This window comes from Eulemur rufifrons, chromosome 7 (assembly GCF_041146395.1).
Source record: "Eulemur rufifrons isolate Redbay chromosome 7, OSU_ERuf_1, whole genome shotgun sequence".
NCBI lineage: Eukaryota > Metazoa > Chordata > Mammalia > Primates > Lemuridae > Eulemur > Eulemur rufifrons.
In genome coordinates this window covers 264026579-264050502 of record NC_090989.1, presented here as the reverse complement: position 1 = coordinate 264050502, position 23924 = coordinate 264026579, and the positions used below count along the sequence as shown (strand labels likewise).

Sequence of the window (23924 nt, the reverse complement as noted above, 5' to 3'; positions counted from 1 at the left end):
CTTGAGCTCAGGAGTTCGAAACCAGCCTGAGCAAGAGGGAGACCCCATCTCTACTGAAAAGGAAAAAAAAAAAAAAAAAAAAGTAGAAAAATTAGCTGGGCATTGTGGCATATGCCTATAGGCCTAGCTACTCAGGAGGCTGAGACAGGAGGATTGCTTGAGCCTGGAAGTTTGAGGTTGCAGTGAGCTATATGATGACACCACTGCACTCCACCTGGGGCAGCAAAGCGAGACTCTGTTTCAAAAAAAAAAAAAAAAAGAGCTCTGGCTTCGGAGTTAATTAAAGTCACTATTCTTGGGTGTGAATCTTGGTTCTTCTGCTTCTTCCTGTGTGACCCGGGGCAAGTGACTTCCCATCTCTCTGCTATGTTTTTCTCATCTATAAAATGGGGATAATGATAGTACCTACCTCCAAACCTCCAAATGGGTTAAATGACATGATTCAGTGAGACTTGCGTTTGAAATGCATAGTCAGTGGCTAACCCATAATAAAGTCTCAGTAAATGTTTGCTACTGGTATTATTTTTCTTTTTATCATCACTGTCATCATCATCTTTTCTAAAATGGTGCAAGTAAGGAAAAAACCTGAGATTCAAATCCAGGTCTTGTGTCTCTGCCTATTTTGCTATTACATAAAATTGGTGAGTTCTGTTTGCTCTACCAAATGCTTCTCTGTGTGTTTGGAGGTCCTACTGGGAAACTGTATACTATGTCCTCTTTTCTTTATTAAATAATGTCAGCCAGCCAATTGCCTTACACTTCTTCTGTGGCTTTCATAATATTCCTACTGTGTATACCAAGGTGTTCAATAGGACTTTTGAATTAGTGAATAAGATTAATTTTGGAACTTGCAGAACTTGAGGGCTTTGGAACATTTATTCTTATCCTGGTTTATGGTGGCTGACATGCCACATTTAGTCCTGATATTACTGAACTGACTTCTAACAATCATATGGTCGTGTGCCTTTCTTATTAAATACATGTCTCTTCTAATAATAACTGTATATCATCATAATCTTCAGTAGTATTTATGAGACACTTACGGTGTGCCAGGCACTATAATAGCATTGGGATATGCAATAACCACAATAGGCATGGTTAGCAATAAGACATTACTTCCCAAAATGTGGTGAGTATACCATCAAAGACGATTTCAGGTTATACACATGGATGAGTACTTTTCATTTTAACAGGTACATAAATATCTTCATGCATATTCTATATAATAGTCACAAAACCTATGATTTAAAAGAGGTTTTTGCTCTGGACAGAGTTCAAATAGGTAGTCCTGGATAATCCACCTCAACTGGATCACATGAAGTATAGGTACATGTTCAGTGAATACATGGGATGTGGCAAAAATAGTGAAAGCGGGGCCAAATTACTGGAGTCCAAGACACTCTACAATAAAGTAACATGGATACAACTTGCTTGTTGAAAGTCACAATTTACCAATGACTATTATGCACACTTTCCCGTGACCCAACACGTCACAGAATTGAATCTTTCTGCGTAAGAGAGCAGTTGTGCGGCAAATAGCACCCGCCTGGGTTGTAGGAAACAAAACTTGGTTCTGCCACTGGCCCTGGCTACGTGATTCTGGAATAGCCTCCTTCCTCTCTATGAACCGTTACCCCCACTTCTGATAGGTCCTCTCCCTACTTCGTGAGAGCACAAGATGATGTGCTTGTGAATCCTGTACAAACAGTAAAGCGCTGGTAAAAATACAAGGAGTTGGTGACACCCTCATCGTGTATTTAGGTCTGTGTGTTAGTTACCTGCAGTCGCGAGAGTTGGGAAGAGTTAATGGACGCGTTTTCTTTCCTCCTGGTTTACAGTCTGTTGTTCGTATTTTGGTTTGTCTCAGGCTGAGGAAAAGAAAGTCTCCGAGAAAACTCTCCAGACCCCGCTCCTGCCTTCCCCTGTAGCAGATCACGTGAAGTGTAACATTCTGAAAGCCCAGCTGGAGAACGCTTCCCGCGTGAACGTCCAGGTGCGTGGGGCGCATGCGCTCCTTTGATCCCGTGTCCCAGGGTTTCCTCGATGCCACTGGGAGAAAAGAGGCGCGGTCAGGACTGACATGTTGTAGACAGGAGCCACAGCTGCCATGTGAAGGGAATTTTAATATAAAGAATTATTAACTGGTGTACCGCTATTAGTTAGGTATGTGAAAGGGCAAAAAGAGAACTTGAAGGAAGTGGTTCTCAAACGTTAACAGGTGTGAGTCACCTGGGAGCTGCGCCCCATCCCTGGAGACTCAGTGCAATGCGGTGGGAGCTCACGAATCTGCATTTCTAACAAGCCCGCAGGACCACGCTTTGAGTGACGCTCCTCCAAGATACTAGAGGTAGAAACTGTAGGCAGCCCCTTCCATCCCTACAGCGGAGGGAACAGAGGGTGCTGTAAATATTAAAATTTAGATGTTTGGAGGAGAAGCCCTGTGGAGTGGAATCTCAGACTTCTGAGCAGAGGCCGCTATACCCAGTGGTGGTGTCTGTGAGCTCTGAGGATGAGCCGAGGGGCGCGGGGGGGGGGGGGGGGGGGACCAGACCCCGACTCTGCGGGGGGCAAGTCAGCTGGGTACTGAGACGTCTGAGGTGGACGCCAGACGCCATGAAGCTGCATCTGCCAGTGCTGGAAAACTGCAACTCGCATTCAGCTGCTGCTACGGGAGGAACTGCCACTGCGGGGGGGTGAAGAAGCAAGGCTGGAGTGACTCACAGGGGCGGGAAGCAGACAGGAGGGAGCAAGTCCCTCCCCATGAGCGCCCCCTATTGACAGTACCTGTCACTGAGCCAGCTGGCAAAGCAGAAAGGTCTGCAGGCTCTTGAGCCAGCTCCACAAAGAAGAGGTTCAAAGGGTAGATTTGGAGATGAGAGATGATAGTTTAATAGCTGCCATAAATTTCCCCACTTGCACCCGTGACAGATGTCACGGGTTGACCACTTCACTCTTTCCCTAAATACAGCCTCAGAATCATTTTCTATGTGGTGGGTGTTCCAAGGAGACAGCACCAGTTGATCAGAGTTGGCACTCACGTAGAAATCCGTGTGCCATCCCTGCCCTGGAAACATTATATAAAAAGCTGCAGTTGTCCATGATTTCATTAGAAAAATATATAACTATCTTCTTCATTCCTTATGAACCTAATGTCTATGCTTATGTTGCCAAGGGTGAAGTAAATATTCAGTAATCTCTTATATTATTATTGCTGTTTATGTATGTAGCCATCTGAATAATTTAGGTCCTTCCAGAATATACCATGAAAGACAAGAGAAAGCTTACAGAATGTCTTCCATGTTGGAGTTCTGATGTAAATAGGAAGCAGTGAGAACACAAGTTTCAAAGTCAGGTAGCGTGGGTTTGAATCTTCATCTAACACTGATCAGCAGTGTCACCTTGAGCTTGTTTGTTAGTCTCTCTGAGCCTCAGTTTTCTCATGTATTACATGGAAATAATAATATCTACCACTTTAGGTTACTGCGAAGATTAAATTAGATGATCTATGTAAAGTACCTGGCACAGTGCCTTGTTCTACCATTGTGGAGAAATTGACAATAATGATCACAGTTGTGGTGTGATGAAATTCTCAGGGGCACTGATTGCTTGCAGGTAACAGTGGTAGCACTTTTTACGGGATGGTCAGGTTCACTTCCCATCACAAACTCAGTTATTTCAAAGGTATAATCACAAATTCTCTTTGTCTTAATATATGCCATTTTTATACTATCACAGAACAAATAAAACTGAGATATATTTCACAACTTACAAAGCTGATATTATCTACGCTAGAAAGCTCTAGCATGTTCCCAATAGCTGCATGCTGTAGGTATTATCTGTGGAGAACCTGTGTTTCTGCTTCAGTGAAGAAGTGCAGTGTATTGGAATTATTTCATTTTGTAAAGCGTAGGGAAGAGATGAGCAATAGGTGAGAAGAAAAGAAAATGTCCTGGCCAAACATAGTGGAAGGGCATGAAAGCAGGAAAGAAGTAGGGGAGGTATGAAATCAGTAATTTTAGAGCAGTGTTTTCCAAGATATTACAAGGATCACAAGCCCCATAGGATTATCCCTAATAACTCTGGAAATGCTGCACATTAAGTCCCATGGGGGGCCGGGCGCGGTGGCTCACGCCTGTAATCCTAGCACTCTGGGAGGCCGAGGCGGGTGGATCGCTCAAGGTCAGGAGTTCGAGACCAGCCTGAGCAAGAGCAAGACCCCGTCTCTACTAAAAATAGAAAGAAATTATATGGACAACTAAAATATATATATATAGAAAAAATTAGCCGGGCATGGTGGTGCATGCCTGTAGTCCCAGCTACTCGGGAGGCTGAGGCAGTAGGATCGCTTGAGCCCAGGAGTTTGAGGTTGCTGTGAGCTAGGCTGATGCCATGGCACTCACTCTAGCTCGGGCAACAAAGTGAGACTCTGTCTCAAAAAAAAAAAAAGTCCCATGGGACCATCCCAATGCCCATTAACCTCTTAGAGGCTCTGAGAAGTCCTTCAGGAAAGAAACCTGTTTCACTTTCTTTCACACCTAATTGGCCACAGAACAGTTTGTGAAGTAGCTCCTGCTGTCATCTGCGGAATTAGTGTTCACGAGAACTCAGAAATATGCTTTGGGAATCCCTGGTTTAGAGGGTTTTAAGGGGTTGTGATAGAGGCAGGGGGCTTGGTGCACAGCCAAGTGCACTGCTAGGGGTTTACGCGTTAATTCCCCAGGGGCATCCATGCAGAGCGAGGGAAAGGAAACAGATGTCAAATAGGCCAACAGAAGTATGTGCTGACTCTAAAAAAGGCCTTGATCAGGAATCAGGGCTGGATCCATAGGTGGGTAACCATGGCCGGCTAACGATGCAGTGCCCTCCAAGCTGGTATCCTTGAAATCTTTGCTCAACATATATTTAGAAGAGAGGCCAAGCTCTGTGTGTTGTGCTGGGTGTTAGGGCTGCAGGCTCCTGAATCTCCTGTTGACCTCCTGTGTGCAGCCAGCTGGCCTGGCTGGCTGAGTGGGTGTCCTTCCTCTGGGCCATTCTTCATGAGACTCCCCAGAGGGAAGAGGACAAGGCTTCTCTCAGACTCATGTGACGTAATTCCTGCCAGGCTGTTACGGTTGTTATGCTGATGTGAAAGGACACATTCCGAATTCCTTTATAAACTGTCAGTGCTATGTGAGCACAGAGCTGATTATTCTTCCTGATCTGAACTCTGAGGTGAGGGATTAAACTGTGGGTTTGGCTTTTCCCACACCATCCCGCTCTCATTCAAGCCTCAGCTGGCACATAGCAGGTGCTCAGTAAAAGCATGAATGCAAGAATCGACTGCATTTGAATGATTGTCTTAATCCCATTACTTAAGAAAACATTTTTTGTTAACTTCTGTGAACACCAGAACAAAATTCACTGTTGATTGAATACTTGATGAACTATTTCCTAGGTCCACCTGCACATTTCTATAATCTTTCCAATGTGAGAGACTTGAAAACATTTTTGCATACCAACATATTCAGTTTTGACTAACCTGACTGTTTTCTTTGACAGGTTGGAAAAGAAGAATCAACGTTTGTAAATATCAATAAGAAATCCAGTCTTCAGGACGCTAATGTAAGGTCTGTTGCTTCTTGTTTGAATGGGGAAATGATACTCTCTGTGTCATCAACATTATCCTCAAAACATTGCTCATGAGGGCATTTGCTGATAAAATCAGAGGGGAAAAATAAAACTGAGAAAACATGAGCCCAGAGAGATGGAAAAGAACTGGATTAAACAACTTCCTTTAGGTCTCAAAAATGCTGCATATTCTGTTTTAACACCTCTGCCTGCTATACTAACAGAAATCAATCACTTTGGGTCGTCTCCCAAGTGTGTAGACCTGACCTTGTCATTTCCCTGCTTAGAGTCCTTTAAAGGCTCCATGTGCTCTCAGAAATGAGTCCAGACTGCTTAATGGAGTGCAAGAGGCCCTTCCTGACCAGCCTTCTGCTTGCTGCTCCTGTGAGTTCTTCACTCTGCCCTTGGCCCATGGATGTGACCCCATGTGCTGGAGCCACTTGCCAGTGCTGGAGCCACACATGCTCTTTAAGCTTTTAGGCCACCCCCACCCCAAACCCAAAGGAAATCCTTCCTCTTTTGATTGTAAGAGAACAGAAACTCTTCCTTTCTCAGCCCAAGTGAGTAGCAACCTATAGATCACAGTGGCCCCAATGTCACCTGGTGGTCTCCTCACACCAGCAGTGTCTCCCTAGGGGAGAGTTTCCCAAAATGGGTCCAAGGACCACTGCATCAGAGTCTCTTGTTAAAAACACAGACTCTTGGGTCCTACTCCAGACCTTTTAGATCTTTTGTGTATAGGTGTGTGGTAGGGGTTTGGTGGGTACCAGTAGAGACAGGATCTTAACAAGCACCCCAGGTGATCTAGATAGAACCACTCCCCTGGGGAGTTCTTACACTTGATGCCAAAAATAAAAGCTAGCATTTCTCTCTATTACCTTATGACTCCTAATTTATGTTCTTGGTATAAATTTTTGTCTTTTTCCAGAGTTATATACCCAACTGCCCCTAGGACTTTTCAAAAACTTACTTCATCTCTTCCCACCCCACCTCACTATCCTTCACCTGTTTTCCAATCTTGCCTAATGGCATCATTACCTACCCCTTACCCAGGCCTGAAACCTGGGAGTGCTTGATTTTCTCCTACTCATTCCCTTGTCTAATTGGTCGCTAAGTCCTGCCAATTTGACTTTTATTATCTTCCACATCGATCCTCTTCTCTTCATGACCATAATCCCTGCCGGCTTTGCACCCTCATCATCTCTCTTCCGGGATTACTGGTACAGCAGTCTTCTAAGATGCTCCTGGCCTCCTTTCCCCAGGGTCCTCTTCATTGTTCTAAAGACTTTCTAAAAAGTGAGTCTGGCTATACCACTCCTTGCCGGAAACATTAGGAGACTGCCTTTGCCTTGAGTGTAGACGCCTCAGCCTGAGGCCCCTCACCACCCTACTTTCCCTCTGGTGGAAACCCCCTGCTCTTCCGCTGGGACCCCACCTGTCAGCAGTTCCAGTGCCCTGCACTTAGCCTGGTCTCCACTCTGTCTCCCACCTTAGTGGTTCATCTGGTTAAGAGGAAACTCCTCTATGAAACTTTCCCAGACACCAACCATTGTACCCAAGAAGTTCTTCCAGGGACCATGTTCCGTTTACTCTGAGGGTCCCCACTTGAGGAAATCATGAACCTAGAATACAGTTGACTCCAGTTCCTTATTTGTTGATTCACGTGTTTATCCAACAAACATTTATTAGGCACTAGCCACATACTACCATATTAAGCACTGAATAGAAGAGAAAATGAAGACCCAGATGTGTTAATTGCCTTGTGAAGGGTCCCTTATTGAGGACCTTAACTTGCTTTGATGCCTTATCTTTCTTAAAAAGATAATTACTGATTTTCTAAAAATGAAATAGTCATGACCACTACAAAAATGTGTGAAAACTTTTCCTTAAAATAATCACTATTTTGAGTAGGGCCCATTGGTTATCTGGCATAAATTCTTGAGGAAAGATAAAAGTGAAATGTAATTTTTAACATTTTCATATGTACATAGAATTAAAATGTTTTAGAGCAAGTCCTAAAGGTCTTCTGATTATGCATTTTTCACATAAAATATACTGTGCTTCTTTATCTTTTTTTAAAAAACAAAATACATAGTCTGTGCTATGTTTAAAATAGAAAAGCTACCAGATTACTTGAAAGAAAAAACAAGTTATCTATAGGTTTCTCTTGATTTTACTGACAAAAAGTTATGAAACAAATTATGAACCTCATAATTGGGGGTGGGTGGCTGCCTGTTTTGGGCAGAGAAATTTTATTTGGGACCCCAATTATATTTAATTCCCCCACTTGCTATATTTTCTTCCCTATTATTTGGAGGAGTTTGTTTTTTTATTTTTGGATTTTCTACAATTTTTAAAAATAATTATAATTATTAAATAAGTAGCATAGAAAGTTGAAAAAAATGGACTTTTTGACTATTAATGTTATTAAGGTATAAATTAACTGAAAAAGCAGTCTCTATGGCCAAAATAAGACCATAAAACTTTTTTTGTTGGTGTTGTTCTGTTTTTTTGGTACGTCTCTAGAAGTCCTATTCCTATACGTGTGGAAACTACCCAACCAGCTGTGGAAAAGCCAGAAATCAAGCCTCCACGAGTGAGGAAGTTAACAAGACAGTATAGTTTGTGAGTTCTATACTGCAATTTTTTTCAGTTATAACAACTATGGTGATGCTAAATATCTGGGTATAAATGCTTCCTGGCCCCTCAGACCATTCCCAGAGAGCCTTCCCCCCAAATTCCATTTATTTCCAATTTAGGTTATAATGGGACTAGAACTTTCTCCCTGAAAACATTACATAGTTGGCATATATATTCATTATTGATTACTGTATAACAAATCACTTTAAAGTGTCACAAAACAATCCACATTTGTCACCTCACAGTTTCTGTGGGTTGGGAGTCCAGCCATGGCTTAGCTGGGTCTTTTGTGTCAGAGGCTCTCACAGGCTGCATTCAAGGTGTCAGCGGGGACTGCAGTCTCATCTGAAGGCTGATTCACACGCTGCTGACAGGATTCATTTCCTTGAGGGCTGCTGGGCTGAGGGTACCCTCAGTAGATAGTCACGTAGGCCTCTCCAGGATTCTGCATCAGAGAAAGCACACAAGAAGAGCCAGAGAGAATGCCGGCAAGGCCAAAGTCAGTCTTTTGTAAGCTAATCACAGAAATGATATCTCATCACTTTTGCCACATGCCATTCATTAAAAGTGAATCACTCTGACCCGCCCACACCGAAGGTGAGGGATTACACAGGGGCAGGCATACCAGGTCGGGGATCATTGTGGACTATATCAGAATCTGCCTTCCACAGCATGTTAGTGAAATGGTAGCATGGTCTGTCAACAGAGCCAAAGCTAATCACTGAGCTTTGAGACCTGTAGTAGGAGCCATTTCCCAAAGTGTCCCAGAGCCACCAGGGCCCATAGAGTTCTCTTGGGCTTAACAAAAGTCTCTTGACTACTGGGTGCACCAGACTGTTCTAGGCATTGTCAGGGAATAGTAAAATGACTTTGACAATTCCCATCCAAGGACACAATTTATTGGAGGAAAAGTCAGAGTCACAAAAATTATAATCCTAAGAAGATAGTTAAATGCAGTCATAGTTAAATGCAATCCTAAGAAGATAGTTAAATGCAGTGGAGGTATTAGCAATAGTTGTACTAATCACAATGGTAGTTCCATTTCTTGACCTTGGCTACGGCCCAGGCACTGTACCTGGTGTGTAATTGGTCAGTGAGCTGCAGGGGGATCTCTGAATGGAATGGAAAGCCTGGGGGCTCTGGAGCTGGAAAGGCTTCTCTTAGGGCCCTGGCTAGTTTACAGCTGTGAGCTCTTGCGAAGATTACTTTTTGAGCCTCTCTTTGTTCCTCTGTAAAGTGAGTGAGATACTAACTACTTCTGAGGCCTTTCATGAGGGTTAACATGAGACCATGTGGGTAAAGCTCCCTAGCAAGGAGTGTGGCCATAGATGAGTTCCTCTTCCTCATTCTCTAGGACCTGGAAGCTTCTGAGAAAAAAAGTCAAGTTTAGGAGGTACCCAGAGTGCAAAGTGTAGGACGGGGAATGTAACGCCAGATGCAGTTCTGAAACAGCCATCTCAGTCCGCCATTTGAACCGTGAAAAGGAAAAGAGGCATGCATGCGAGTTTTTAAGGGCAGACGCATTCCCACCTCATTAGCCTTAATAGAAACTTCTGGACAGGATTGCAGCTGCATTTCCTAGGAAAGTCAAAATGAGTAAGGTTCAAATAATTAACAGTCCTAATGATCTCTGGGGGACAAATTAAACCACAAAAATCTGTTTCCCCTGAGGGTAAAGCCGGCAGAACTTGCCTTTCCCTGTACATTTCAAAACTCAAAATGTTATCATCACTTATTTGATATGTAATCATGTCTGAGAGAATGACTGACTGGTATGTGACCTGGAAGGAAAGAAAATTTTACTAACTCACCAAATTGGCTCTTTTAAGGAAACCCTTTTCGTTTTCTTTTTTTTTTTTTTTTTTTGAGACAGAGTCTCACTCTGTTGCTCGGGCTAGAGTGCCATGGCATCAGCCTAGCTCACAGCAACCACCAACTCCTGGGCTCAAGTGATCCTCCTGCATCAGTCTCCCAAGTAGCTGGGACTACAGGCATGCACCACCGCGCCCAGCTACTTTTTTCTATTTTTAGTAGTCCGGCTAATTTTTTCTATTTTTAGTAGAGATGGGGTCTTGCTCTTGCTCTGGCTGGTTTCGAACTCCTGACCTCAAACGATCCTCCTGCCTCGGCCTCCCAGAATGCTAGGATTATAGGCGTGAGCCACCCCGCCCAGCCAAGGAAACCGTTTTCAAACCTCGAACTTCACATGTGTATTTCTTAAGCTGCCCCAAAGTATTCTGCTTTGAACATCAAAGAATGGCAGCATTTTCCCATTAGTAGAAAATAGCAAAATTAATGGATGGGATTTTCCCCAGGGTTAAGTTTTTGTCCCATGGAGAGTTCTTGAATCCTTAACACTGGTTACCACTCATTTGCCCGTCTCTCTAACTCACAGATATTGATAAATTTCGTAAACACATGGTCAAGGAATGCGGATGGGAAAACTCAGATTTCTGATTTTATGGAAATATTTTCTGCACCATCAGTTTTGAGATACAGATATGTGTGCCCACACAACTCTTTCGACCGTTATAATATTCCTAGTTCCTAGGCTGGAATTATGCATATTCGAATTTTAGGTGGCTCCAGCAAGAGTATCATTTAACATTCAGGTGCTCTGAACAAGTTTTCGAACCGCTGCGTGTAAGGATACAAACAAAACCCTCAGCCACAGTCTTCCCTGGAAATATGACAGGGCAGAAATTTGAGGCTGCTGCACTCAGAAAAAAGGGAGAAGGAGGGGAACTCTGCAGAGAGTTTGAGGCAGCTAAAAGTATCATTTTAATATTGAAACTAGTTAGTATGTTTAGAAAATTATGAGGTGTTTTTTTTCAGAAATATAACTTTAAAAATAGTGTAAAAGTCTAAAAAAATTTCAATAGGCAAGACAGAAAAGTCCAAAGAGAAAAGGAACCAATTTCCTGGAACCAGGGCATCAGAAATAACCAGTGTTCATAGTTGATGACTATTACATTAGACATGTTTCTATGCACACATATTGTTAAAATAGGAAGAAATAACTTCAAAGCAAAGATCATTCTCTACATAAAATTTTACTCATTAAAGTGTTATTTCGTGAATTTAACATGCATTTACCTCAGACACTGAGGTAAAATTAGAAGACTTGCTGAATTTTAAATATGTTTCTTTGCCACAAGATCTAAGTTAAGACAAAAGTTTATGAAAATCATTAAGAATTTGGAGTCTTTTTCAACTTTAGACAGTATCGGTTGCCTTCCTATTGTGAAAGATGAGCTGTTTTTTTTAATGGCCTTTTATGTAAAACTAAATAATAACTGTTTCAGGTGACAATTTTTTAAAATGAGGTAAAAAGAAATTGTAACCCCACTCCTCCATTCAACCAGCTCTGTGACCTTGAGCAACCAACTTCACAGCCAGCCACTGAGTATCATATGAGTCTCTGGAAAATGGAGATCGTAACACAGAGTTGGTATGAAAACCAAATGGGCAAATGCGTGTGTAATTGCCCTGACCTGCTTTATCCTCCTTCATCCACATACTTGGTGTCGTGAATTTTTCCATGTACTTCAAACCTCACCTATCCCCCTTTTTAGTTATGAATCCTAAATCCTCCTCTTGAGGTTTTTCCATACACAGAATGATCTGAAATCCCCCAGGCCCCTCCTCCGTCAGTCCCATCCACATTGCAGTTGTGTCCTGTGGCCACGTGTTTCCCACGAGGCCCAGTGCCATGCTGAAGCCCTGGTTGGGGACCCTGCACTGGTGCCACACTGGTGCCCTCCTTTCATGGGTCTTTTGTCGACACTTTGAGCTCAGCCATCATTTCTAAAACACAACCCCTGTGCCAGGGTGGCTCCAGAAATTCCTCACAGGAGATCCTTTGGGACAGTGTGCCAGGGGACTTTAACGCCACCTTCAAAGCAGAGAGTCAAACAGGTATTGGTACAGTAGTGTTCATAGTAGTATTATTCACAATAGCCAAAAGGTGGAAACAACCCAGGTGTCAAGTGTCCATCAACACATGAATGGACAAAAAATTTTTTTAAAGAGTCTGTTGCCCAGACTGGAGTGGGCAGCTATGTGACCTTGAGCAAGTAATTGTTGTTGCCCAGGCTGGTCTCAAACTCCTGGCTAAAGTGATACTCCTGCCTTAGCCTTCCCAAAGTGCTAGGAGTACAGGCATGAGCCACTGTGCCTGGCTAGGAATGAAATTTTGATATATGCTACAACATGGATGGGCCTTGAAAACATGGTGAATGAAATAAATCAGACACAGAAGGATATATATTGTGCGATTCCAATTATATGAGGTTCCCAGAATAGGCAAACTCATTGAGATAGAAAGGGGAATGGATGTTACCACAGGCTGTAGGGAGGGGACCATGGAGAATTGTTGTTCAATAACAATACAGAGTTTCTGTTGGCATTGATGAAAAAGCTTTGGGGACAGATAGTGGTGATGGCTGCACAACATTATAAATGTATTTAATGCCACTGAATTGTACAGTTACAAATGGTTAAAATGATATATATCATGTTATATATATTTTATCACCAAAACCAAAAAAAAAAAAGAGAAGCCCCTAACGAATGGCAGAAAATCCAGCCCAAATTTGCTTTGGTAAAAAAGTCAGTGTATTGGATCCTATAAGCTGGACATCTGGTGGACATCTGTTTGGGGGACTCCCAACCCCCACCCGTGGCCCACCCACGCTCCCTAGCCTCCCTCCACTGCTCACAGCCTGTTTATTATTGTAATGAGCAGAGCTTCATGTGCTTTTAGTAACCGCAGTGATGAAGAGGACCTCCCTCCAGACCTGGCCGAGGCAGTGGGAGTGACCACAGCTACAACCACAAACACCACAACTGCTGCCACACAAGTCTCAGTGCCACTGGCATCCCCCAAGGTCCAGAAAGTCAGCTCGCCTCACAAGTCAGAAGGCAAAGGCCAGCTGTCCCCAGGGGCCAAGGTACGAGGGGTGGGGGGAAAGCCCCGGGAAGTAGCTGCACTTGCTGGGAATCCTGTATCAATTTAATGGGTAGCATCTGGTGTGTGCGTGTAAACTTCACACAATCAATTGTGTGCACTCGTAAAACAACAGCAGCAACCACCAGAACATGTTTTTATATAACTTGTCCCCCAAATATAAGCCATTTATGAGAGAGAGAGTAAAATATAAAACCATGTTCACTGTTCTTTAATTGCAATTTCAGGGGGTTCTCAGAGCACTTTTGATTTAGAGTATCATCCCCACGTAAGCTATTACTCCTGTTGCTATCCAGGTTGGTCTGTGCAACCACTCTGAGGAAAGGCGTGGGCCTGGGGCAGGTGCCCTGCAGGTACTTCGGCGCTCCAGAGCCTGTTCTAGTCACACGCCTTCTGACTGTTTGTTATCGCACCAAACTGGGACGCAGCAAAGCCAGATAGTGAAGCAGAGAGTTGTAGCAGGAGAAAGAGACATTTTTATTGCGTGGAGCCATGCAAGGAGAATAGGCTTAAGACCTGAACTCCCAATGGCTTACGAGCCAGGGTTTTTAAAGGTAGGGGTATATTTCAGGCAGTCACAATTGCAAATCAATACATGGCAGGTTATACATTGGCCTGGCCCTAGAAAGCGAGATATCCTGAAGTGGGGGCCTACGGATCATGGGGTCATTGGTGGATTCAGGGATTCCTGGATTAGCAGAAAGGAATGTTCAGATAGGTGTGACCCTCTCCAGGCCCCTTACAGAAGCCTAGAACAAAGAATTGTGGTGAGAGTTCAATTCCTCTGTTCCCCGTATCTGCTTTTTCTATCTGGTGGGGGTTTCTGAAAAACAACTCAAGAACATATGTGAAGAAGGCATCTTCTATTTCCCATAGGGAACCAAAATGCCTTGTGACTCTGGCTTGCAGGGAGGGCCATTGTTCTCATCCGGTTGCCCATTCACTTGTCAAGGCTAGCCAGGTGTCTGGAACTTCCCCTAAAGGGACTCAAGATTTTCCTTTAAGTCCATGCTTGGCTGGGGCGGGGTCACCTTGGGTAGGCCCCTAAAAGATGTCCCTGCTCCATCTCATGCTCCAAAAGAACAGTCACGTCCAAAGCCTTTATTTCTCCAAGGCTCCGTTTCTTCCTCCTAAAAATAGGAATGAGATCTGCTCCCTTCTTGCCTAGCTCATGGGCCCGCGTCAGGTCCAGTGAAGGTTAAAGTGCTTTGCAAACTGGATGCCCAAGGCTTCTGCAGCTTCAGGAATCATAATTCCTGGAGACGGTTAAATAATAACAATCCAGGCCCACCTCCTGCAAAACCAAGTCCAGTCTCTCAGCTGGTTCCCTTCCCTGTGTATTCCTGCAAATAGCTCTGTGTTCCTCACAGGAACCTGGCTCCACCCCTCAGCCAGAGACTGGCCCACGCTGAGGCCTTCTGCTTCTCTGTACATCACCTCCTGGCATCTCAGGTTGGACCCCCCTCCCCTGTGGGGAGCCCCTCTACAGCCTTGTCCCAAGTGTGGACTCAGGCTCCTACCATGTGCCCACACTGTGTTAAAACCAGGCAGAAACATTTATAAAGCAGAAAGGAGCTGGGGGTGTGGAGGATGCAGGCAGCATCCTACCAAAGGCCACAGGGCTCCCTCTCCTGGCCATCTCTCTCCTTAGGGCCCTGCTTGCCCCAAGTTGACGGGGCTCATTTTTTCTCCCTCAAAAGGCCTCGTGGCTGACCCCGCAGCTAAGACCCCAGAGCAGGAAGACATTTTTCCAAAAACAAGAAATAATTTTCAAGGTGCCACCCACCCACCCCCGATGAAGGTCTTCTCTTTTATTGTGCACGTCCGTTTGGCTCTTGGAGGCCAATTGAAACTCCTGCTCCAGGACAAAGTCTTTGCTCTCTCTTTATACATTCAGGGGACTCTTTAAAGGGTTTTTCCCCCCAAACCAGTCAAAGAGCACTCAGAACACTTAAGAAAAGTTGTTTGAAGCTTTAAAAAGGACAGTTCCCCTACCCCACGCCTACTTTTACTTAGGATATTTTCAGACAAAATTGGGATTCAGTCTCAACATTTTGTACACTGCTGAGCTAGGGGCAATTTTGGGAGACTGGCATGCTGATGAGTTCAGTGTAGAGGAGAGGCTGGGAATCTCTGCCTTTTCTGGAGAATTCTGTTGTCAACCCAGTGCCGTCACTAACCAGGGATATTTTTGTCTGCCTTCCTAGAGCCCCTCTGACCGAGGAGGTGCCTTTACCTTGGAGCCAGGCGATCTTCTGATGGATTTCACAGAAGCCACTCCTCTGGTAAACTTCCTATTTTGCTAAAACCAGAAAAGCCACAGACCATAGAAACATCTTGGCAGTGGGACGGATAGACAGAGGTGGGCATTGCTGTTGAGAAGGCTCTTCCTCCTGTCCTGGAGGCTCAGGGGTCAGCTTTCTTCCAGGGTTCAGGCACCATGGGTCCCCCCACCTCTCAGAGCCTTTGAGGGAGAAAGGGGTGCTCCCTTTGCCCTGAGGGTGATTGCAGGGGTCTGCCCCCCATCTGCCTACTGCCCCACCTGGGTTAGAGGGCTCCTCGATGCTCCAGTCTCTGCTTCTCAGCTTCCTGAGCTACACCCTGCATGCCCACCCATGGGGCACCTCCTGCTGTTGCTTCCAGCAATCTGTGTGGTCGGTCTGAAGTGCTGGCTCCAGGCCACACCCCAGCTTTCCAGGGCCCTTGCGCTTCCTCTGCTTACAGGTCATCCCTTAGGGATGGTGGCCCTCGTGGGACTTCTGCTGGTGAGAAACCCTTTTTAGGGGACAGAACACCAAACCAGGCGTCACCCGGGCCAGATCTGGCTGCCATCTCTGCTCCCCTTTAGAGAGCCTTGTCAGTGGCTAGTTACCGCCCCATCTTCTTTAAAGTAAGGGTGTCATTGTTTGCCCCGTCTGCCTCACAGGAGGGCTGTAAGGATCGCATGAGAGAGAGAGAGAGAGAGTCCTTCAAGAATAGGAAGCGCCAAAGATGTGCCAGGTGTGATTGATATTATTAGATGACCCAGGCAAACTTGGGCGTGTCTCTGGCTGAGCTCAGCCTAATACCTGAGTGAACCTGAGCATAAATCACAACCCACATGTTTGGATCATGAGTGAAATTTCAAGCCAAGTCAAAAACGATCTCCTGAGAGTCAACTGTGTGCCTGGCCGTGTGCTAGGCTCTGGGGGTAGAGCGGGCAGCTGAGGCTGGAGGGGAAATCGGGTTGACAAGCAGCCACAGATGAATGAGAGCTGTGTAGAAGATGCTCAGGGAGAAGCCAGAAGCGGGAGTCATTCAGGGCTGGCTTCCTGGAGGAGGAGTGTGGTGGATGGGAAGCATCCTAGAAGGCTTTCAAGAAAGGACAAATGGGGCAAAGTGCTATCCAGGCTTTAGGAGTTACCGCTGTTCCTGGTCAGCTGGCACAAGGAAATCGTTTAGATAATTGTCCTTCGCATCTGGAGAGTTGGTACAGTCTGAGAGCTTTGAGGCAGCAGCTTTGGGTAAACAGCTGAGAACCGACGGTGGGTGACCCCTGCTCCAGGAGCTTTCAGAGTTACCCACTTCCCATGTTCAAGTAAACGTAGCAGATTATTCACGGGCTTCTTGTTAGACAGGTTGCCAAGACTTCACAGGTGGAAGGGCCCTTCCTCCCGGCACTTCTAATAGGGGAACTTAGAAGCAGAGAGCCTTTCTGCATTGCCCCATCACCCCTTTGCACGGATGGGAAACTGAATCCCAGCATGGGGTGCTCACACGGGGACCAGGCTGGAGCTGGAACCAGGTGTCCTGGCTCCTCCCCTGATGCTCTCTGCAGCGAATTGGGCTCAATCAGGTCTCCTTTTTAGGAACTTGCCACTTAGGAAAAAAGCAATGCCCAGTGGAAGGGCTCCATTTAAAGCACTCCCCAGACTGGGGAAGCAGAACAAAGGGCATGAAGGAAGGCACAGGAAGTTAAGTGGCCTGGGCCTGGTGCCACATCAGTATCCCAACTGAGTATGCCAATTGAGGCCTTAATTCCAGGAAGGCCTTCTTGCGGGAGATGGAAGCCTGAGAAGCAATCTGAGGACATCCAGTCTAGCTGGAGGGCAGTGTCCGCCAAAGGGACTTGAAAACCTCTAGGATACAAGCTGAGAGCCTATGAAGGCAAAAGGAGGAGAGAGCTGAGTTCAAGGGCCACGTTGAGGAAAACATGCCTTGCAGGAATAGAAACCAGTGGAGGAAGATCTCTCTGAGTTAGGCTTGTGGGCAACTTCCAGGCTGCTGAAATATGCCATAAGAGAGTCTATATGAACTGCTACTTCTGTGGGACCCAGTGTCTAACCCTGTCTGGGGGGACTGGGGGAAGGAAGGGTTATGGTATCAGGGTTTTAAAGTATGAATAGGAGTTTTCCAGGTAAAGAAATTAGACCAAGGCATTCCCTGTAGAAAGCACAGCATGAACAAGGTACCACATATTTATTAAAAGTCTCGGTGAATCTGAGAATTAGAGTCAGTTTACCAAAAAACACACCATGGGTTTGACAGGAGTGATGGGATTCCTTTCAAGACTGCTGTGTTGAAGGTCTAAGCTTGTAGATTCAATTACTTATAGATTTAAATGGTCTTTTCTTTGTTTGAACACAACAGACTGAGATTAGAAAGGAAACATCTGGCAGGGATTCAGAGGTCCCTGATCCAAGCTGTAAATGCCTGCCAAGTGAATGCCCGGCCTCTGCTTGCACCCCTTTCAGCAGCAGGAAGTTCATTCCCTCTCCCCAGGCCACCCTGAAGCTCTGTGGGAAGCTCTGCCTTAGCTTGGGGTTCCGGGTGCTGCACAGCCCAGGCACAGGACAGCCGAGGCCCTCGCACTGCGCTGAGGCACAGCCCCTGCCCTGCAGCTGAAGCTCGCAGGGACTATGAGTTCTCAGGACGAAGCCTTGTTTGTCTGAGGCACGAGTGCTGTACACAGGCCTTGGGGAGAAGCTACCCTGGAGGTGTGGCATTTTGGCAAAAGCATACTCCATTTTGGGCTCTCCCCAGAACCACTGGTTTGACCTTACTTTGGCTTTAGAATCCTGCTTCCATGAGTGTCAAGGCCCTAGAGAGGAAGAGAGGACTCCAGCAGGCTGCTTCTGTCTTTGTCTGGTCCCCTTCCCTCCCTTTCCTCCTCCCAGCATCAGAAGGCAAGCAGTAGCCCTCTCACTTCGTCGCTGGGGTGATGGAGAGGGGTCTGTGTCTCAGAGGACAGTTGAGGAGAGAGTGGACTTAGGGTCTCGGGCTGGGAAACCTGCTCCTAGTCAGGCCTCATTAACACCAGTGTATCAGCAACCAGGGCTGTCTGTGGGCCAGTGTGTGGGCACCAGGGGAAAGGGCTGCAGAGGGGCCTCTTTATCCTCTGGAGGAAGAAGCCAGAACCAGAGGGCAGCCCCCATGCCTGACTTGTGACCAGGACTTCCTCAACCACCTGGACCCAGCCTGTGAGCTGGAACACTCCCCTGAGACCCTGTCATCCAGTCCCTCACATACACACGGGGAAACCAAGGCCCAGACAGGGGCAGACACTTGTCCCAGATCACATAGCAAGTCTGTTTCAGAGCCAGGACTGGAACCCAGGCCCCGGACTGCTGTCCAGCCCAGTTACAGATGGCCTGAGCTGGGATATGTCTCTCTTTGCCCATTAGCCAGTCACCCAGCGGCAAAGCTGGTCAGATCCCCTGGCCACAGCCCTGTGCCGCACAGCCCAGGCATGAGGGGTGTGAGGCTGGGGCGTGAGGATGGGAAGTGCTCAGGAATCTTGGTCTAAAAGACTCAGCCTGAACAAGGCACAGTTCTTTTGCTGCCAGCCCTGTGCCCTGAGCCTCTGGCTGCTCTCTCAGGGACTCCCCATCAGCATTTGAAGGGCAAGCAGCACCTTGCAGGCCAGAGTGTCAAACTTCCCAGGGATACTCATCTCACAGGCAGTGATTGGCAGTCACCTCCCAAGCTCCTATCCTGTACGTCCTTGTGGCTGAGACTCCTGAAGTCCTTATCATTACTCTAGCTCCTCAGGCCAGTGCAGGAAGGACAGGGCACTGGAGAGAGAGGAACAGGACCAGGTTTTCTTGACTTCATTCAGCAAGGTTCCACCAAGTCACTATCAGACCTAGTGCTGCCCTTGTGGCCCAGTCTCTGTGTGGAGTGGTTTTCAAAGGAGCACAAAGAGCCAATAGAATTATATTAATAAAAAAAACCCCAAAGAGTAATATAAAGGTTCAATCTTGAACTGGCATCTCTCAAAAACACATTAAAGAAAATTAAACTAACACCTCCTGGTAATACATGTTGAATCTCCTTTTGCCTCCGTTTTCATTCTCTTGCATCGTGCCTGATTCCAAGGACGTTCATTCGCTAACTCTCCATGAAAACACTCTTTTCAACTTTGCTCTTGCAGCATTTTTCCCTCCTTTTCCCAAACCTTTTCTTCTTTAATCTCCAACTCTTTTATGAGATAGCTCGATTTGCAGTCTTAAGCCTTGCAACCTTTGCAGCTTGACATCTTCTCGTTCCCGGATTCTGCAGCAGAGTTCACGATCAGGTCTGAGTTTCTGCCTGGGATGTGAGAGGTGGGGCGTGAGGGTGGGAAGGAAAGGAGGCAAGTGAGTCAAGTGAGTCAAGACAGCACCCGCTTTCCATCTGGAATTTTCTTTGGGGTGTGAGTGTGAGCAGGTGCACGGGGTATTGGTGTTGATTGAGCAAGGGAAGTTCAGGGAGGGTAGCTTTATGCCTTAGTAAAGTTGGCCCTAGGAAAGGAGTGCAGAGTCCTACGCCCCTCTCCAGGTCTGCCATGCCAGCTTCCCTCCCCAGGTGACACAGCCCGTAAACACCTATGCCTTCTGTGTTCCTGACTCTCTCTTGTGGGTCTGCCACTCTCTGATCCCTGTACTTCACCCAACTGCAAAGCAGAGCCAATCGAAACCCAGGTCTCTTCTGGCCATGGCGTGTTAGTCAAGAGTTCATGTGTCAGGGAGGACAAGGGTCTGGCCAAAGGAAGCCTGTGTAGGGCATAGAAAGAAGAAATGAGTTCCCATCTGGCTCAATAACTTAGTTTTCATTTTGAACCTTATTCTACCAGCAGCGCTAAAGCTTAATCTCAAGTCAAATCATGGTGCCCCTTCTGTCTCCCTGTGGTTTCATCTGTTGCCCAGAGCACAGGGAGGTGGAGAGAAGCCTGTTTGGTCCATGATATCATCTGTTTGCTGATACATCCAGAACACTCTCTGCTTCTTTCATGGCCCTTTTGGGTGGGTGGACATCACTGTCCTGCTGGGTGGGATGTGTGAATCCCTTCCTGTTGGACACCATTCTGTCCTGGGACCATTCTGGGGCCTGCCACCTCCTCAGCTCTGGTCCCCGCTGCTCTTTAATGTGTGTTCCCAGCCTCAGCCCATGGAGAGAAGTACATAGAGCCCCTTCGCTCAGCACTCACTCTTGCCTGCCCCTCCTCCCTTTCCCTCTGACTCTTCTCCCCTCTCTCCAGACTGGTAATCTCCTTTCTTATCTGGATGACGAAGAAGCCTTATACATTTTCCTCCTCATTTATCTGTGCCAAGAATCTTTCTCTTCCCCTAAGAGTCAGATTTTGAACTCAAAAGCCAAGTATATATAGAAGCGTGTAGCTGCCTGGATGTGGAAGGGACCCAAGGAGGGAAGGAAGTACCAGGAGAGAGAATAAAACGGTATTTCAAAATAATCTCCTATTCCATGTGTTATCTTATTTCCTTCTCACTTACCAAAAGTCCAGAGTGTGGGAGCCCCAGGGATGTCCTTTTGTTTAGGTTCAACCAGATGCATATGTAGAAAGGTCAGAAATGCTTGCGTGATGGATCAACATGTCTTTACCATGGAAGTCCAATGCTGGGCAAAGCCTTAAGCCACTTACTATGTTCTGCAATTAAGGCCCTGCTAGCCAGTACACATTTTGGCCTCTGGGCAGTATGGCCATGTTTCTGGGTCATTTATGCCAGTTTTTATTTTCTTCAAAAAACATAACTTGAGTGCCTGCTGTTATAAACAAGGGCAAAGGCCCACTGCCCTGGGGTCCCCAGTGTGGCTGGTTCTGGCTAGAGCATGGATATTCCGGGGCACTGGTAGGAACTGACCCTGGTAGGTGGGTGGGTGGAGGAGCTTCACACACTACCTTGGAGCACGCAGGATTTATCCTGAGGACCACAGAGAGCAGTGGGAGGATTTTAAGGAGGCTGGTGAAACTTAACTGCAGGTGACTAATATGGATTCACTGATCTCTGAAGAATGGATTTAGAAACAGTCAACAAGAGAGTCTAGAACCATGGATTTAGACTTTGGAAATGCAATTTCTGCATCTCCCAGATTTGAATAGCAAAACAAGGCTGTTGTGAAGACCATTGTGAGAAAATGGTTGTAAAAGCCCTTTGGAAATTGTCCAGGACTGCGAGATTATAAAGAGGGCAGAGTTAGATCAATCTGAAGGAGGCAAAGAGGCCTGCAATTTTCTTGATCATTTTTCAATGAAACTTACCCAGGGGCTGCATTTTGTTCTTCCCTGCAGGATGATAGCAACTATTTAAGGAAACTCTGTTAAGCTAAAAGATGTGTGTATTTGTTCTCTGGAGTGAATGTTCCCTCCCTGACCCCTGTCAGCAGCTCGCTCTCCTAACATCAAGCATCCTCTGTCCACCATCCTCATCCTCACCACTATGAGCGGTCGGACCTTCGCTAAGCAAGCGCATGGCGCTCTTCAGGGCCAGGGTGGGGATCCCAGTGTATCCCAAATGATGTGGCGCTTTTCTCACAATGCTTGGTATTTTCCAGCTAAGCAGCAGGGTGCCCTAGTGCCAATACAAGGTGCCAAGGCCTGGGCCCAGGGGTGTGGGAGGTGGGTCCGGGCCAGTCTGTTTTTTGAAAACATATAACAAAGAGCCAAGACAGATGAAATCCTAAGCTACATGTTCGTCTCCCCAGTATGTTTCTTTCCTGGTGCTGTCTGTTGGGCATCACTCCCCTACACACCGTAATGCGTGCCCTTCTTTAGCAGAGTGCGGAAGGGCACCGGGCATGGGAGGAGAGCGCTCAAGTGTGTGCACCGCTCACATCAGTCCCATGGCTGACATCACTAATTCATCACCGCTGTCTTTCTGGCTTGGCCTGGGCAATGCTTCAGAACCCTCCACAGCGTGCCAGGAAGCCACTACCTGTCCTGCGTAGTTGGCACAGGGGACGGCCTCTACCTACCAGTCCTGGGAATGGGATCTTGGCATGTCATTCTGCTCAGACAGTGGAGAAGACAGACCAGAGCCAGAGAGGAGGGCTGAGAGAGGAGGGGGGAGGGCTGGACCAGGAGCCAGTTGGCCAGAGGCTAGAAGCAGGCTGTGGGTGAGGCTGGCTTGAGAATAGTCTGGAATTGCCAGATCCGTCTTGCACTGTTCTTTCTCTCCTTTCCCCTCCCTTATCTCCTCTTCCTCCTCCCCCTCTCTCGCCTCCTCCTCCCCTTCCCTCCTCTCCTCGTGAGCAGGCAGAGCCCGCCAGCAACCCCCACTGTGCCCACTCTCGCTGTTCTCCTCCACTCTCTCTCCCCATGAAGGAAGAGACCACTGGAGTTTGCATGTACCCTCCAATCAAAACGAGGCTGGTAGGTACCCTGGCAGGGAAAGGGGCCTGGCCAGGAGAGGTGAGGTGGGCAGGAGCCCACCAGGCGAGGCGGAGGCCCGGATGAGCATGCAGAAGTGCCAGACCTCAGAACGGCTGGCTGACAGGTGCTCTCACTCCAGGATGGGTGGAGAGTTTGGAGTCTAGCCGGCTCTGGTCAAATTGGGCCACTCGGCTGTGGTCCCACCCCTTTACCTCTAGGTCTCAAGACCTAGGAAGAGTTTGTTTTCCTAGAATTTTGATGATCATAGATGCTTTTCCCAGAGAGAAATATATGCTTTGGTACTCACCAGGTGGACTCTTAAATTGCATTGCTATTAAAAACAAACATTTTTAAATTTGTCTTCTCCTGCCATTTATCAAGCTAACGATATAATAGCAGGGCTACCTATTCATAACAACGTGAAAGGAATCACCTGTAATCCCAACCTAGCACAATTTCTTTTTTTTTTTTTTTTGCATGGTTCCTTCTATTTATTCATAGCCTTCATAATTTTACTCACTTAAATCATAGTAGCCATATCATCTCTTGTTTTTCCCTTTTCACTTAATGCTGTGTTGTTTCTATCCTGTTCTTGTTGCCATATTCTGTGACTGTTTTTATTCCATTAAGTGAATGGTCTACCATTTACTAACAAATTCTTTACTGCAGGGCATGTGCTTTGTTTCCGGTCTGTCTCTATTCCAGAGAACGCATATAGCTTTTTGCATCAGGTATTTTATTTTCTTAGGCTAGACCCTGCTGTATTAAATACAGTGACTTTGGCTCTTACTCCCTTTCTAAAGTGGTGGTGCTGACAGTGCCGTCAGAAGAGAGTGAATATGCTTTGCCATAGCTTGAGCGACACAGAGTATAACTGTGGGAATATATTTTGTTTACAGCAGGTATAAAATAATTCTTTGGGGTTGCTTTTACTTTTCTTTAATGGCAATAATAAACTATGTTTCTCCTCTTCTCCATGGTGGTCTGAGTCTTATCTGTATTCTGGCAATTTTGAGATGTTTAAAGAGATGGAAGAGATTTTGGGGAACAGGAGCAGGCTCAGGCTGGGCATCTCAGTGT

General features: G+C 46.3%; 1 protein-coding gene across 2 annotated transcripts in view; it reads left to right on the top strand.

Annotated features, from left to right (window-relative positions):
• The window catches only part of EPB41L4B (erythrocyte membrane protein band 4.1 like 4B), a 133793-nt gene that overhangs the window by 98302 nt on the left and 11567 nt on the right, over positions 1-23924 (top strand). Inside the window, exons 18-23 of one of the 2 annotated variants that reach the window (XM_069476656.1) lie at positions 1868-1993; positions 5539-5606; positions 8134-8232; positions 13022-13199; positions 15424-15501; positions 22728-22844. In XM_069476656.1, the coding sequence (XP_069332757.1) occupies positions 1868-1993; positions 5539-5606; positions 8134-8232; positions 13022-13199; positions 15424-15501; positions 22728-22844 (666 nt within the window). Of the gene's footprint in view, positions 1-1867; positions 1994-5538; positions 5607-8133; positions 8233-13012; positions 13200-15423; positions 15502-22727; positions 22845-23924 lie in introns of both variants that reach the window. The other variant, XM_069476657.1, reaches the window with a different exon arrangement.